The sequence below is a fragment of the Salmo salar genome, chromosome 05 (assembly GCF_965601325.2).
Source record: "Salmo salar chromosome 05, fSalSal1, whole genome shotgun sequence".
Classification (NCBI taxonomy): Eukaryota; Metazoa; Chordata; class Actinopteri; order Salmoniformes; family Salmonidae; genus Salmo; species Salmo salar.
Genome location: NC_138295.1, coordinates 35,173,679 through 35,190,864, shown reverse-complemented (window position 1 = coordinate 35,190,864; position 17,186 = coordinate 35,173,679). Strand labels below are relative to the sequence as shown.

Sequence of the window (17,186 nt, the reverse complement as noted above, 5' to 3'; positions counted from 1 at the left end):
ATGTCCCAAAAAATATTTCAATAGGCTCCCTCTCTGCTATGATGGTCTTATCCTGTTAAATAGGGAAAAGTAATTGCCCTCTGTCGATCTTCGAGTTTGTCCAAATTAAGTTCCCATTTAAACAGTCAAGACTCTTTTCTTTCTTCGGAGTCGGTCGAATAAGCTTGTCATTTTGCTGAATTATTCCACGGTCACCGCGGCTGCAGGATTCTCTCGGTATGTCCGTCTTGAATTTGACACCTCGGGTCTGGCAGCCGAAAGACCCAGTGAGTCACGAAGGAGCTGTGCGGGCTTATTGGCCGTGCTCGGAGCTGTCGAAGTCGCTCAGAAGTGGACTACTGCTTGACGCGGAATCATTAACAGGAATAGACCCCCCCCCCCCCCCCCCCTCCAAAAACAAATCCACATAAGAAGTATCGGCTGTAAAGCAAAAACCTTGAGGACACGAGAGCCATGAATAAACTCACCGAGCCACTAGACTTTGATAGTGGTGTTCATTTGTAGGCAGGTTACGTGCTCTCAGCTCCCTCGCTCGTTCTCCCTGCTCAGTTCCCCCTCTCTTCCCCCTCGTTCTCCCTGCTCAGCTCTCTTCTGCCACCTCCTCCTTTTTACCATCAGCTCAGCTGTATAACTTTAAGATCCAGACTGGAATACATGAATATTTAGGAGCCCACGGTTATGTCCATTGGTTATGGTAATTATCATGATGCCACTTTTCTGAAATTATAACTAGCATAATGGCTTTGTATTACATGGAAGTAGATTATGGCTTTGATTGCCCTGCCTGTAAAATATCAGATATACAGAATGCACCCTTACTGAAATGTCACTCAGATAAATGGAAGCAAGTAGAGCAAGAGATGCCTGTGGACACATTTCAAAGCCATCCTGTCTTTTTGTTGTACTGTAAATTTTAAACCGGTCCCAGTCGGCTGCAGTATAGCCTAAGGGTTTCCGAATGGAAGGGTTTTAGTGTTGGAGAGATTGTTTTGATGGTCAAGGAGAGTATGTTTGCGTCACCTTGTCATTGTGTTCCGTTAAGTGCATAGGCAAATCAATCTCCACCTTCTCAGCATTCAAAGACTCATTTTTCCCCTCTACCTTTTATTCTCTCTGTTCTCCGTGTTTGTGGGTCCTCTCCAAGGGAGAGCTTTAATCAGACCAGTGAGAAAGGGGAAGGAGAGTCCTATTTCTTGTCACAATCAGCTACGTGCTCCACTGGCTTCCACAGAGATTTTCCATTCCCTGGGTTCAATTGAGGGTTTTTCTCTATCCTTCTACTCTCCCGTTCTCTCTCCTTATGCCCTCCAGTTCCGTTCACTCTACCTCTCCTCCCTCACTCTCCCCCTTTTCCTTTGGTTCCCTGTGGGTGTGGTTGAAGGTCACTCGGCATTGGCTCTTTCAGCGTGGAGAGGCTGAGCAGGGTGGGAGGTGGGGACAGAAGGAGGGAGAGGGAAGGCAGCCTGTCCACAGCACTGCGCAGTCATCACTTCCCCTAGACATGAGTGGGGAAGGATGTGAGGTAAGAGACTGTCCAAGAATCCTAAGGACTGATTGGTACCAAGCTGATGTCCACCAGTGGCAGAGGCCAACCACCACCGGGCCAGAATAGAATGCTGTGTCACTCTCTCTCTGCTTTCACGTTTCCTTTCCGCCACTGCTCTAACTACCGCATAATTTAGTTTTATGTGGCAATTGGAGTGCTTTCTAAATCAGTTATTTGAAATAAATTCATTAGGCCCTAATCTATGGATTTCACATGACTGGGCAGGGGCGCAGCCATGGGTGGGCATAGGCCCACCCACGCCCAGCCAATCAGAATGAGTTTTCCCCCACAAAAGGGCTTTATTACAGACAGAAATACTCCTCAATTTGTCCAGGTGGCTGGTCTCCGACGATCCCGCAGGTGAATAAGCCGGATGTGGAGGTCCTGGGCTGGCCTGGTTACATGTGGTCTGCGGTTGTGTGGCCAGTTGGACGTACTGCTAAATTCTCTACAATTATGTTGGAGCTGACTTATGGTAGAGAAATGAACATTCAATTCTCTGGCACTAGATCTGGTGGACATTCCTGCAGTCAGCATGCACGCTCCCGCAAAACTTGCCATCTGTGGCATTGTGTTGTGACAAAACTGCACATTTTAGAGTAGCCTTTTATTGTACCCAGGACAAGGTGCACCTGTGTAATGATCATGCTGTTATATCAGCTTCTTGATATGCCACACCTGTCAGCTGGGTGGATTATCTTGGCAAAGGAGAAATGCTCACTAACAGGGATGTAAACAAATTTGTGCACATTATTTGAGAGAGAAGCTTTTTGTGTGTGCGGAACATTTCTGGGATCTTTTATCTCAGGTCATGAAACATGGGACCGACACTTTACATGTTGTCAAAAAGAAGAAAGTACCAAGGCATTCTAAATATAACTAGTAGTAGCAGTCTACTTCCACTGTACTCCAGTGAAACACTATCAAGTCAATAGCCCTGTAATACAGTTCCTGGCTCTCCCACTCGCTCCTCCAGAGTTCCTGATGCATCTTGTTGATGCCTCCAGTAGACCATTCAGCCTGCTGCTGCCGCTACACATGATTAATCATGAGGCACAACACTGTGTGAGGAGAACTTAATGGAGTTGAGAAATAACATGTTTTCTTTGCTATGATGTAATCACCTTTTTTCCCTGCCCTGCTTGCTCATCTGATTCAGCAGGTTCTCTGTAGTGTATAAACTGTCCTAGACCAGGCCAATATACACCCTTAGAGCAGAGCGGTGTTGCTGGATGATGCTCACCCATTTCACTTGTTATGGAGATGAGCTCTTTGGGAGTTTGTCCGGCGCTGTCCGTTGTCATCTTCCTTGTCATTTGGAAAATGTGCTTGAAGTAGCCATTTCTATTTCAGTACGATATTGTGGCTCGGAGGACCTGCGCTGTGGCTCGGAGGACCTGCGCTGTGGCTCGGAGGACCTGCGCTGTGACTCGGAGGACCTGCGCTGACGTGCTATTTTTGTCCTGTTTTGCGTACCACGAGACATCCATGTCTTCATCACTGGAAATATATAAACAGTTGAGTTTGATATCATTTACAGATTTACAAGCTTACAAACAGGGTTGTTTAAAAACAGGTTGTTTGATAGATGTAATATAATTAAAATTGTAACTGTAAAGTTGTACCACAAAGATGGTTGATGGTCCACACATCAGAGAATGTTGACTTGTATGGAAATATGTGTTAGTAATTAAAGTAAACATTTTACATGTCAATGGTGTTCCAGCTAAATTGCAGTGGTCTGACTCTGAAGGGATTGGGCCATTCTAAAAATTCTGTTTCTATGATTGAAATGACACGTGTCTCAACGGAAGGCAGGCACAACCATAAAAACCTGAGATGTGAAATGGTCTAAACTACAACATGTGAATATAAAAATGGACATTCACTTTTTTTTTTTTTTTTTGCAACGCTTTTAAGTAATATCAAACTCAACCGTTTATCATTTCCAATGATGAAGACATGGATGTCTCGTAGTAGGGTGAGATCTGCAAAATGGGTCAACTTTGAGCACCTCTAAATGTTTTGCCGTTCAGGTCTGAAAAGTAACTTTCTTGCCACTTCTACCATTGGCAAACACGTATGGAATTTGTTTTTTAGGATACATTTTTGTTGCAAAAGGGATGCTGTCAAGTGGTTGAATTCAAATGGATTTACCCATCAACGACTTGTTTCTCAAAGATACACATTTATATGACGTATTAGGACATTCTCTCCCTCTGATAATCTGGTCAGGCTCAAATGAGTGTAGAGGAGACACACCCATATGAGTATCTCCTGTGGCACGTCTGTCTTCTCCCCTTGGTCAAATGAACCTTTTTCATTGTTCAAATATTGACGAGGAACACTGTTCACACCGAACACTCAAACCTACCTCCCAGCCATCTCTTCCTCTGCTTTCTCTCTCTTCATTCTGTCCATAAACACTCGCAGCCACCCTGGCTGCTCATGTCGGTGCTCGCTATATCTTGTTAAAAATAGTTAGTGAAGCTGAAAGGCCAATCACATTTTAACATGAGGTGTGACAGAAAGAGTGGAGAATAGGGAGTCAAATCAAATCAGATTTTAATCGCATATGCCTAATTGCTTTCTTAATTGTTTATCATAACCCTCTGATCTGGAAATAAATTGGAGCAATTACTCACTGCTGTCGCTGTGGAGTTAGACGGCTGAAATACCGCCGTAGATTAGCAGTTAATCCTGATGCACAGACAGGATCTCAGAGAAACTCTTTGAAGATGCGGGAGTTAAATACTCCTTCCACTAGATAATTTGTCGGCCCGCCTTGGGTGATGGGCTGCTGCCATTTTGCACTCTGGAGCCTAATCAGTCATGGTGCAGGAGGAGAGGATTTAGCCGGCTGCTCGTCTCTTACTGTGGGATGCTCAGATGGAGCGGAGCAGGGCCAGGGTTGGCTATTTGACCAGGGTGCAAATGCTCAGTGTCTCTTCCGCGGCCGTCAGTCGCTCTCCCTCTCTCTGCTATAAATGTCATGGGAAGTCAGGGAGCCAAGTGAAACTTGCTTTCATGGCATGCCAGACTCCTCTGCCAGTTTAAAGAGCCTCATTACAATTACCAACACGGCTCAATCCCAATAATGACTTCAATTAGGCTATTAGAAAGTGCGGGGGCGAGAAGGATACTAGCTCACCCTGTCATCGTCAAACGCCCCACTGACTGGCCCCTCATGTAATGTATTCATTAAAACGATTACCTGATATAGTTTACCTTGTGCCCACTTTCACTGTCTGGTCAGTCAATTTGCCTTTAACTTTCTAGAAGTCTGTCTGCTCCAGAGTATTATATATATTTTTATTTAACTAGGCAAGTCATTTAAGAACAAATTCTTATTTACAATGACGGCCTAGGAACAGAACGACAGATTTGTTCAGGGGCAGAACGACAGATTTTTACCTTGTCCGCTCGGGGGTTCGATCTAGCAAGCTTTCGCTTACTGGCCCAACGCTCTAAACACTAGGCTAACCTGCCTAGTGGTTAGAGCTTGTCCAATTTGGAGCGAGATTCCCATAGGCTGCAGCATCGACCTTCTTGCCCGCTCCAAGTATCGCTCACTTCATGAGCTCAGGGCACGCCTGGCCAGCATGCATTTGTAGTCTGCTTGTGTGCTGCTTGCTTTAGCTACTGCCATGGAGGTCGCTAAATATTTTCATAAAGAAACTGATAAAACGCACAGGTGCTAAATCAAGGTGACTTACAAAGATGAGAAGCAAGAGAGGGACTGGGGTGATGTAGAGTCCACAACTAAAGAATCATTGTCTGAAAAGACATATCCCAAAAGCATGATGGTGTACTTACTACGTGCACATGCTAAAAGAAAGGAATAAGGTGGTGTGTCATCGTAGCAAGGTATTTATAAACTAAACATCTTTATTTTCAGTTTAAACTAAATGTTTCATTCATTTTTGTTCTATTATCTATACAATAGGCCATATTTGATTTTGGCCCAATAGGCCTGGCATGTTCAAGGAGCTTTCCGTTTTGATTGGGTTGTTTTGCCTAAACCTTTAGGCCTACCAATAGAAACATTTTAAAACAACTCTGCATCTCTGCCCAGCCTGGTAAGTCTGGCCCAAAGGGTGTTTAGCATCCCCAGTAGCTCTGCAAGTGTGGCGAGGATATTCTCCGCTGCTCACCTGTTATGCCGAAAATCTTCCACCTGCCAGAATTCCCCCACCCCCCCCCACCCAATTTCCTTAATTTTGTGTAGAGTCAATTACTTTTTGTGGCACACATCAGAGTCAAATACTTTCTAAATAACAAACTTCACGTCAGGATGGGCAACCGGAATTAATAATTAATGTATGTGTGTTATATTAAACGGAAGAGGGAGTAAAATGTTGGCAAGCAATCAACATTTCAGAACAACTATGGCTGAATTATTATCATTACACTTTCAAAAATACTAGTCGAATAAGACATGGGAGAGATGACGAATTTTGGCAAAGAGATTTATTTATAGACTAGTACAAAATTCAGTAGCAGATTTAGGTACGGGCGACACCGGCAGCCACCCAGGGCGACATCTTGCTGGGGTCTGAACGAGGCGCCCAACCGAAAACTGCGGACAAAAATACTTTCTGCTACTAAGATCAGTGAAATGTAGGCTAAACTGACAACGGAGTGAAGAGCAGAAATCTCAACTAGCAAGCAAGTCGCAGCAATGAAGAATGCGAAAGGAGGGAGATTTTCGACACAACACCGGCTCTCCAGGCACCATCGCATGAGCCTGAAGCCACAGACTGGCCAAACTTGAGTTTCTAAAAATGAATTCAAACGTACTGATTTTGTATTTCATTATAAGTAATTCACAGCCTATATGTGTAATTTGTACACTATAATGATTTAATACAACTAAATGTTTAAATGCTGAGCGCTTTGTCTCTAACAGCCTATTGTGTAGCACTTGCAAATCCTTCAGTGTATTTCTTTGTAGGCTTTCGCCTTGAAATAATTTAGCTTAAATAATTTATTTTCATTCCTTCTAGGCTCCCTGTCTGGCTCCTGACCTATTTGGAGTGTTTACATGCTGTTTAATTTGACATGTAGCCTATTTGAAATGACGTTCGCTTCTTACATTCACCTTTTCATGTTTATTCAAATACATTGCATTCAAATCCATATGGTTTGGTTCCGATACTTAAAAAACAATTGGTAGGTCCAGGTAGTCACCAAAATAGACGGGTGTTGGTTAAATTGTGATTTTTAATGAATGGAGCGAATTTGGAGGGCCAGTTTTTATTTTAATTTTTTTCTTCTTTTTTAATTTTTTCTTCTTGTGAGTGCGGAGTGGTTTTTAGTGGCGCATAGGAAAGCACATGGAGCACCGCGCAAGCACCACTCCATGAGCGGTATTTCCAACTGCTTAACTCTGCTCACATGCTCTGGTCTGCTCTGCATATGCTCCCTCTCTCTTTCTATATATACCGTTGAAGTCGAAAGTTTACATACACTTACGTCGGAGTCATTAAAAACTGCTTTTTCAACCACTCCACAAATTTCTTGTTAGGAGTTTTGACAAGTCGGTTAGGGCATCTACTTTGTACATGACACAAGTAATTTTTCCAACAATTGTTTACAGACAGATTATTTAACTTATAATTCACTGTATCACAATTCCAGTGCACCAAGTTGACTGTGCCTTTAAACAGCTTGCTTGGAAAATTCCAGAAAAGGATGTCATGGCTTTAGAAGCTTCTGATAGGCTAATTGACGTAATTTGTGTCATACCTGTGGATGTATTTCAAGGCCTACCTTCAAACTCAGTGCCTCTTTGCTTGACATCATGGGAAAATCTAATCAGCCAAGACCTCAGAAAAAGAATTGTAGACCTCCACAAGTCTGGTTCATCCTTTGGAAAAATGTCCAAATGCCTGAAGGTACCACGTTCATCTGTACAAACAATAGTACGCAAGTATAAACACCAGGGGACCATGCAGCCGTCATACCGCTCAGGAAGGAGACGCTTTCTGTCACCTAGAGATGAACGTACTTTGGTGCGAAAAGTGCAAATCAATCCCAGAACAGCAGCAAAGGACCTTGTGATGATGCTGGAGAAACAGGTACAAAAGTATCTATACCCACAGTAAAACAAGTCCTATATCGACATAACCTGAAAGGCCGCTCAGCAAGGAAGAAGCCACTGCTCCAAAACCGCCATAAAAAAGCCATACTACGGTTTGCAACTGCACATGGGGACAAAGATCATACTTTTTGGAGAAATGTCCTCTGGTCTGATGAAACAAAAATATTACTGTTTGGTCATAATGACCATCGTTTTGTCTGGCGCAAAAAGGGGGAGGCTTGCAAGCCGAAGAACACCATCCCAACCATGAAGTACGGGGGTGGCAGCATCATGTTGTAGGGGTGCTTTGCTGCAGGAGGTACTGGTGCACTTCACAAAACAGATGGCATCATGAGGAGGAAAATTCTGTGGATATATTGAAACAACATCTCAAGACATCAGTCAGGAAGTTAAAGCTTGGTCGCAAATGGGTCTTCCAAGTGGACAATGACCCCAAGCATACTTCCAAAGTTGTGGCAAAATGGCTTAAAGACAACAGTCAAAGTATTGGAGTAGCCATCACAAAGCCTTGATTTGTGGGCAGAACTGAAAAAGCGTGTGCGAGCAAGACGGTTTACAAACCTGACTCAGTTACACCAGCTCTGTCATGAGGAATGGGCCAAAATTCACCCAACTTATTGTGGGAAGCTTGTGGAAGGCTATCAGAAACGTTTGACCCGAGTTAAACAATGTAAAGGCAATGCTGCCAAATACTAATTGAGTGTATGTAAACTTCTGACCCACTGGGAATGTGATGAAAGAAATAAAAGCTGAAATAAATCATTCTCTCTAATATTATTCTGACATTTCACATTCTTAAAATAAAGTGGTGATCCTAACTGACCTAAGATGGAATTTTTACTAGGATTGAATGTCAGGAGTTGTGAAACTGAGTTTAAATGTATTTGGCTAAGGTGTATGTAAACTTCCGACTTCAACTGTATCTCTCTCTCGGCAATTCAATTTCAATTTAAGGGCTTTATTGGCATGGGAAACATGTTAACAACGCCAAAGCAAGTGAAGTAGTTAATAAACAAAAGTGAAATAAACAATAAAAATGAACAGTAAACATTACACCCCCAGACGTTCCAAAAGAATAGACATTTCAAATGTCATTATGTCTATATACAGTGTTGAACTGTTTGCAGATCTTTACAAGTACAAAATGGAAAATAAACATATGGATTGTATTTACAATGGTGTTTGTTCTTCACTGGTTGCCCTTTTCTTGTGGCAACAGGTCACAAATCTTGCTGCTGTGATGGCACACTGTGGTATTTCACCCAATTTATATGGGAGTTAATCAAAATTGGGTTTGTTTTTGTATTCTTTGTGGATCTGTATAATCTGAGGGAAATATGTCTCTAATATGGTCATACATTTGACAGGAGGTTAGGAAGTGCAGCTCAGGTTCCACCTCATTTGTGGGCATTGTGCACATAGCCTGTCTTCTCTTGAGAGCCAGGTCTGTCTACGGCGGCCTTTCTCAATAGCAATGCTCACTGAGTTGGTACATAGTCAAAGCTTTCCTTAGGTTTGGGTCAGTCACACTGGTCAGTTACTCTGCCACTGTGTACTCTCTGTTTAGGGCCACATAGCATTCTAGTTTGTTCTGTTTCTAAAAAAAAATCTTTCCTATGTGTCAAGTAATTATCTTTTTTTTTCTCATGATTTGTTTGGGTCTAATTGTGTTGCTGTCCTGGGGCTCTGTGGGGTCGGTATGTGTTTGTGAACAGAGACCCAGGACCAGCTTGCTTAGGGGACTGTTCTCCAGGTTCATCTCTCCATAGGGGATGGCTTTGTTAGAGGTTTGGGAATCGCTTCCTTTTCGGTGGTTGTAGAATTTAACGTCTCTTTTCTGGATTTTGATAATTAGCGGGTATCGGCCTAAATCTGCTCTGCATGCATTATTTGGTGTTTTACATTGTACACAGATATTTTTGCAGAATTCTGCATGCAGAGTCTCAATTTGGTGTTTAACCCATTTTGTGAATTCTTGGTTGGTGAGTGGACCCCAGACCTCACAACAATAAAGGACACAACAATATGAGTTCTATAAGTGATTCAAGTATTTTTAGCCAGATCCTAATTGGTATGTTGAATTTTATGTTCCTTTTGATGGCATAGAATGCCCTTCTTGCTTTGTCTCTCAGATCGTTCACAGCTTTGTGGAAGTTACCTGTGGCGCTGATGTTTAGCCCAAGGTATGTGTAGTTTTATGTGTGCTCTAAGGCAACGGTGTCTGGATGGAATTTGTAAACTCAGCAAAAAAAGAAACGTCCCTTTTTCAGGACCCTGTCTTTCACAGATAATTCGTAAAAATCCAAATAACTTCACAGATCTTCATTGTAAAGGGTTTAAACACTGTTTCCCATGCTTGTTCAATGAACCATAAACCATTAATGAACATGCACCTGTGGAACGGTCATTAAGACACTAACATCTTACACGGTAGGCAATTAAGGTCACAGTTATGAAAACTTAGGACACTAAAGAGGCCTTTCTGCTCACTCTGGAAAAAGACCAAAAGAAAGATGCCCAGGGTCCCTGCTCATCTGTGTGAACGTGCCTTAGGCATGCTGCAAGGAGGCATGAGTACTGCAGATGTGGCCAGGGCAATAAATTGCAATGTCCGTACTGTGAAACGCCTAAGACAGCGCTACAGGGAGACAAGACGGACAGCTGATCGTGCTCGCAGTGGCAGACCACGTGTAACAACACCTGCAAAGGATCGGTACATCCGAACATCACACCTGCGGGACAGGTACAGGATGGCAACAACTGCCAGAGTTACACAAGGAACGCACAATCCCTCCATCTGTGCTCAGACTGTCTGCAATAGGCTGAGAGATGCTGGACTGAGGGCTTGTAGGCCTGTTGTAAGGCAGGTCCTCACCAGACATCACCGGCAACAACATCGCCTATGAGCACAAACCCACCGTCGCTGGACCAGACAGGACTGGCAAAAAGTGCTCTTCACTGACGAGTAACGGTTTTGGCTCACCAGGGGGGATGGTCGGATTCGCGTGTATCGTCGAAGGAATGAGCGTTCACCGAGGCCTGTACTTTGGAGCGGGATCGATTTGGAGGTGGAGGGTCCGTCATGGTCTGGGGCAGTGTGTCACAGCATCATCGGGCTGAGCTTGTTGTCATTGCAGCCAATCTCAACGCTGTGCGTTACAGGGAAGACATCCTCCTCCCTCATGTGGTACCCTTCCTGCAGGCTCATCCTGACATGACTCTCCAGCATGACAATGCCACCAGCCATACTGCTCGTTCTGTGTGTGATTTCCTGCAAGACAGGAATGTCAATGTTCTGCCATGGCCAGAGAAAAGCCCAGATCTCAATCCCATTGAGCACGTCTGGGACCTGTTGGATCGGAGGGTGAGGGCTAGGGCTATTCCCCCCAGAAGTGTCCGGAAACTTGCAGGTGTCTTGGTGGAAGAGTGGGGTAACATCTCACAGCAATAACTGGCAAATCTGGTACTGTCCATGAGGAGGAGATGCACTGCAGTACTTAATGTAGCTGGTGGCCACACCAGATACTGACTGTTACTTTTGATTTTGACCCCCACTTTGTTCAGGGACACATTATTCCATTTCTGTTAGTCACATGTCTGTGGAACTTGTTCAGTTTACGTCTCAGTTGTTGAATCTTATGTTCATACAAATATTTACACATGTTAAGTTTGCTGAAAATAAACGCAGTTGACAGTGAGAGGATGTTTCTTTTTTGCTGAGTTTATTTGGTCCTGCAAACTGGACCTTTTTTGGAACACCATTATTTTTGTCTTGCTGAGATTTACTGTTAGGGCCCAGGTCTGACAGAATCTGTGCAGAAGATCTAGGTGCTGCTTTAGGCCCTCCTTGGTTGGGGGCAGAAGCAGTAGACAGTTGACTTTAGATTCTAGTAGTGTGAGGCCAGGTGCTGCAGACTGTTCTTGTGCCCTCGCCAATTCGTTGATATATATGTTGAAGTGGGTGGGGCTTAAGCTGCATCCCTGTCTCACACCAAGGACCTGTGGAAATAAATGTTTTTTGGCAATTTTAAGCGCACACTTGTTTGTGCACGTGGATTTTATAATGTCGTATGTTTTTCCCCCAACACCACTTTCCATCAATTTGTATAGCAGACTCTCATGCCAAATTGAGGCAAAGGCTTTTTTGAAATCAACAAAGCATGAGAAGACTTTGCTGTTGTTTTGGTTTGATTGTTTGTCAATTAGGGTGTGCAGGGTGAATACGTGGTCTGTCATATAGTAATTTGGTAAAAAGCCAATTTGACATTTGCTCAGTACATTGTTTTCACTGAGGAAATGTACGAGTCTGCTGTTAATGATAATGCACAGGATTTTCCCAAGGTTGCAGGTAACGCTTATCCCACGGTAGTTATTGGGGTCAAATTTATCTCCACTTTTGTGGATTGGGGTGATCAGTCCTTGGTTCCAAATATCGGGGAAGATGCCAGAGCTAAGGATGATGTTAAAGAGTTTAAGTATAGCCAATTGGAATTTGTTGTCTATCATTTCATTGAGGATACCATCAACACCACAGGCCTTTTTGGGTTGGAGGGTTTGTATTTTGTCCTGTAGTTTATTAAATGTAGTTGGAGAATCCAGTGGGTTCTGGTACTATTTAATAGTTCATTCTAAGATTTGTATTTAGTCATGTGTTTTTGCTCTTTGTTATAGGGCCAAAAAGATTGGAGAAGTGGTTTACCCATACATCTCTGTTTTGGATAGATAAAAACTCTTTGTTTAGTGTTTTCTAATTTTCCCAGAAGTGGTTAGTCTATGGATTCTTCAATTACATTGAGCTGATTTCGGACGTGCTGTTCTTTCTTTTTCCGTGGTGTTTCTGTATTGTTTTAGTGATTCACCATAGTGAAGGCAAAGACTCGGGTTTTCTGTCTCTCTGCATCTCTCTCTATATCGCTCTCTCTCTCTCTCTCTCTCTCTCTCTCTCTCTCTCTCTCTCTCTCTCTCTCCCTTAATATGTTTCTAACACCATGGGACAGCATCTCTGCCGGTCTGTGACCCTTTCATGTCATCCTCTGTGTCGATCTTAAGCAGAAATGCTTATCTGTCTGTCTGACTCGGTGCATGTCCCTCTGTCTGTGCTTAAGCACTTTATAACCACATTAGACCCATCTCCTCTACTCGCTGCTAGTCTGTGTGGATTTTCATGTCATTGTTCCTTGGCCGTAGAGTCTCTGCCGGATCATTATCTGCCGGGGGAGAACAGAAGAAACGGGAGCCCGGATCTGTGTGAGGCAGCGCCTTGCTTCGACTTGCTCCCCAACATCCCAACCTTTTATAGTAATCCATATTTAATTAGACATTTTCTCTCCATCCTTCCTTCCTCCCCATTTGTTTGTTTAGCTCTGTTTGTTGTAGGAGGAGAGGAGGTGGAAGCGGGAGGGAAGCAGGAGGGAGGGAAGGCAAGGCAATAGACGGCAGTGAGGTTGACATGGGATTCCTGTTAATCAAATCAGAGGGAGAGGCTCCAGGGACTTTATGGTTTCATTTCATGAGTGAGATCATTATAATTCAAATGGGCCTCATCTGCTCTGAAACAATATCAGCCGTGACAAAGTTGTAACTTCATTCAGGTGTTTTTTTTTTTTAAAGGCTGAGAGAAGATGCATAGAGGCAGTAAGATTGATTGATCGAATGGATGGATTGACAGATCGATTCACACTCATTAGGAGTTTTGGTATGTCATTTTTTTTTACCGAGTGAAGCTAAAAAGAGTTTTTCCGCTCCTTTAGTCCCAAATAAAGGTCATACTCCTCCTGTCATTGAATAATGTCTGCTGGGATGAATGGCTTTTCATTCGAGACATTTATTAAGATCTGCAGGCAGTGTTCAACACAGTCCATCACGGCAGCACATAAGCTCCATTCAACTGTAAAAATCTGTTTTTCTCGTCCCTCGCATACTCTGAAATGAACATTTCAATCAGAGCTTGTGTGTTGCCCTAGGATAAGGATGGCGGGTGGTCAGTTTACATTTCAGCAGCGGTAATTAGATTGCTTTATAGTCATTGCCTCCCAATGCAACTCTGAGAAATGGCTTATTGTGCTGTGTTTGTGTGTGGAGGTAGTCTTAGGAGAGTGTGGGAGGAGGTAGGCTTAGGAGAGTGTGGGAGGAGGTAGGCTTAGGAGAGTGTGGGAGGAGGTAGGCTTAGGAGAGTGTGGGAGGAGGTAGGCTTAGGAGAGTGTGGGAGGGGAGAGGCTTAGGAGAGTGTGGGAGGAGGTAGGCTTAGGAGAGTGTGGGAGGAGGTAGGCTTAGGAGAGTGTGGGAGGGGGGTAGGCTTAGGAGAGTGTGGGAGGGGGGAGGCTTAGGAGAGTGTGGGAGGAGGTAGGCTTAGGAGAGTGTGGGAGGGGGAAAGGCTTAGGAGAGTGTGGGAGGGGAAAGGCTTAGGAGAGTGTGGGAGCGGGGAGGCTTAGGAGAGTGTGGGAGCGGGGAGGCTTAGGAGAGTGTGGGAGGGGGTAGGCTTAGGAGAGTGTGGGAGGAGGTAGGCTTAGGAGAGTGTGGGAGGAGGTAGGCTTAGGAGAGTGTGGGAGGAGGTAGGCTTAGGAGAGTGTGGGAGGAGGTAGGCTTAGGAGAGTGTGGGAGGAGGTAGGCTTAGGAGAGTGTGGGAGGAGTTAGGCTTAGGAGAGTGTGGGAGGAGGTAGGCTTAGGAGAGTGTGGGAGCGGGGAGGCTTAGGAGAGTGTGGGAGGGGGGTAGGCTTAGGAGAGTGTGGGAGGGGGGAGGCTTAGGAGTGTGTGGTAGGGGGGAGGCTTAGGAGAGTGTGGTAGGGGGGAGCCTTAGGAGAGTGTGGGAGGGGGGAGGCTTAGGAGAGTGTGGAAGGAGGTAGGCTTAGGAGAGTGTGGGAGGAGGTAGGCTTAGGAGAGTGTGGGAGGAGGTAGGCTTCGGAGAGTGTGGGAGGAGGTAGGCTTCGGAGAGTGTGGGAGGAGGTAGGCTTCGGAGAGTGTGGGAGGAGGTAGGCTTAGGAGAGTGTGGGAGGAGGTAGGCTTAGGAGAGTGTGGGAGGAGGTAGGCTTAGGAGAGTGTGGGAGGAGGTAGGCTTAGGAGAGGGAGGTGGGGGTGCTCGTCGACTTAATGTCACCCATCCATTTCGCTTTCTCTGTTTGCCTGGCAGGCTCTGGAAACAGGAGGCTCATTTATCACATGGTCTCCCAGGCACCGGCCAAGCACATGCATTCTGTCATACCCTGACATACACACACACACAGTAGAGTACACAACCAACACAAAAACAACCACCCCCACAAAAACTACAGAAACAATGACTCAACCACACTTGCAGATGCTCTCACTCCCCGGGGCGGCCATGCGTGCTCATACACTCAGCCCGCTCTGAGAAGCCCTGTGATTGATTGACAGACCCAGGCTAGCCATTGGTATTCCAGCAGCGCGCTGCACCTACCGTAAGTGACACTCTGATGGATGTTTGCAGCTCCAGACACCTCATCCATTTAAAAAAAATGTTTGCCCGTCTCGGTCTGTCTTCACTGTATTCTCTCCTGCTGTCTCCATCAGAAGGGCATCCCCATCGGCCAGTTCTGCAAGGACTTCAACGACAAGACCAAAGAGCTCAAGGAAGGAATCCCTCTGCCCATCAAGATCCACGTTAAGGTGTGTGTTTTTTTAAACCAGACTTAGGGCTTGCAACCTACTCAGTGTACCCGCCCCTGCTCCCTACAGCTTGCCCTTTCAGAGATCCTGCCTGATTTCACTGGCTGCATACATTACCCAAGAACCTCCATTATTCATACTGTTACACTGAAGAATGCTTTTCCATTTGCATTCATTAAGCAGTATCCAGGGGGATGTAAAAGTCGCACAGAATTTAGAGCATATAAAAGGATAGAATCATTTTTGTTACTCATGGGCTCCATCTGCTGGTCACTACCAGCATCTCCTCAATACACAAATGTCCTTTTGTGTGCAGTAGAATTTCCCTTGCCATGTCCATCTCCACAGAGTATTTATCATTCATGCACTTTGTTTGGCTTCATATAATACACTATATATACAAAAGCATGTGGACACCCCTTCAAAATAATGGATTTAGCTATTTCAGCCACACCCGTTGTTAACAGGTATATAAAATCAAGCACACAGCCATGCAATCACCATAGACAAACATTGGCAGTAGAATGGCCTTACTGATGAGCTCAGTGACTTTCAACGTGGCACCGTTATAGGATGCCACCTTTCCAACAAGTCAGTCAGTGAAATGTCTGCCCTGCTAGAGCTGCCCCCGTCAACTGTACGTGCTGTTATTGTGAAGTGGAAACATCTAGGAGCCACAACGGCTCAGCCACAAAGTGGTAGCCACACAAGCTCACAGAACGGGGCCGTCTGTCCTCGGTTGCGACACTCACTACTGAGTTCCAAACTGCCTCTGGAAGCAACGTCAGCACAAGAACTGCTCTTGGGATCTTCATGAAATGGGTTTCCATGGCGAGCAGCACACAAGCCTAAGATCACCATGCGCAATGCCAAGCGACTTTGGAGCAGTGGAATCGTGTTTTCTGGAGTGATGAATCACGATTCACCATCTCGCGGTCCGACTGACAAATCTGGGTTTGGCAGATGCCAGGAGAACGCTACCTGCCCCAATGCATAGTGCCAACTGTAAAGTTCGGTGGAGGAGGAATAATGGTCTGTGGCTGTTTTTCATGCTTCGGGCTAGGCCTTAGTTCCAGTGAAGGGAAATCTTAACTTTACAGCAGAGCATATACATTTGTGGCAACAGTTTGGGGAAGGCACTTTCCTGTTTCAACATGACAATGTCACCATGCACAAAGCGAGGTCCATACAGAAGTTGTATGTCGAGGTTGGTGTGAAAGAACTTGACTGGCCTGCACAGAGCCCTGACTTCAACCCCATCGAACAACTTTGGGATGAATTGGAACTCCGACTGCGAGCCAGACCTAATAGCCCCAACCTCACTAGTGTTCTTGTGGCTGAATGGAAGCAAGTCCCAGCAGCACTATTCTAACATCTAGTGGAAAGCCTTCCCAGAAGAGAGGAGGCTGTTATAGCAGCAAAGGGGGGACCAACTCCATATTAATGCCCATGATTTTGGAATGAGATGTTCGACGAGCAGGTGTCCACAGACTTTTGGTCATGTAGTGTGTATATACATGTATTGAGGAGCTTCACCCTCTAATGCGATCTCCCAGACAGACCTGGTTTAGCTAGTGTAGTGAATGTGTCTCTCCCTGGCGTGCCACAGTGCGGTTGGAACCTTTGCAGCCTTGAGCTGGCTTGTGTTCATTTCTCTCTCCCCGTCTGACACATCCTGTTCAACAAAAAGAAAGAAGTAGCAAATCTTATTTTACAAAGTCACCATCCCTAAATGGAGAGTAATTCTTGGATGTCTACCAGATCCATGCCAGGATCATTGGGCCGTCCCAACTAATGGCTATTTCATAGATGGGGACAAATGTTGTCATTTCAATGTGAAGTCACTAATGATAGATTGTTCCATTGACAAGGTAATGCAGAACCGAGGTTGTGAGAGCAACTTTCCACTTCATA

At 44.9% G+C, this 17,186-nt stretch overlaps 1 protein-coding gene across 3 annotated transcripts in view; it reads left to right on the top strand.

The window, feature by feature from the left end:
* The window catches only part of mrpl11 (mitochondrial ribosomal protein L11), a 59,543-nt gene that overhangs the window by 38,736 nt on the left and 3,621 nt on the right, over positions 1-17,186 (top strand). For all 3 annotated transcript variants that reach the window (XM_014199662.2, XM_082975176.1, XM_045718116.2), the window contains exon 3: positions 15,177-15,272. In XM_014199662.2, the coding sequence (XP_014055137.1) occupies positions 15,177-15,272 (96 nt within the window). The remainder of the gene's footprint in view (positions 1-15,176; positions 15,273-17,186) is intronic.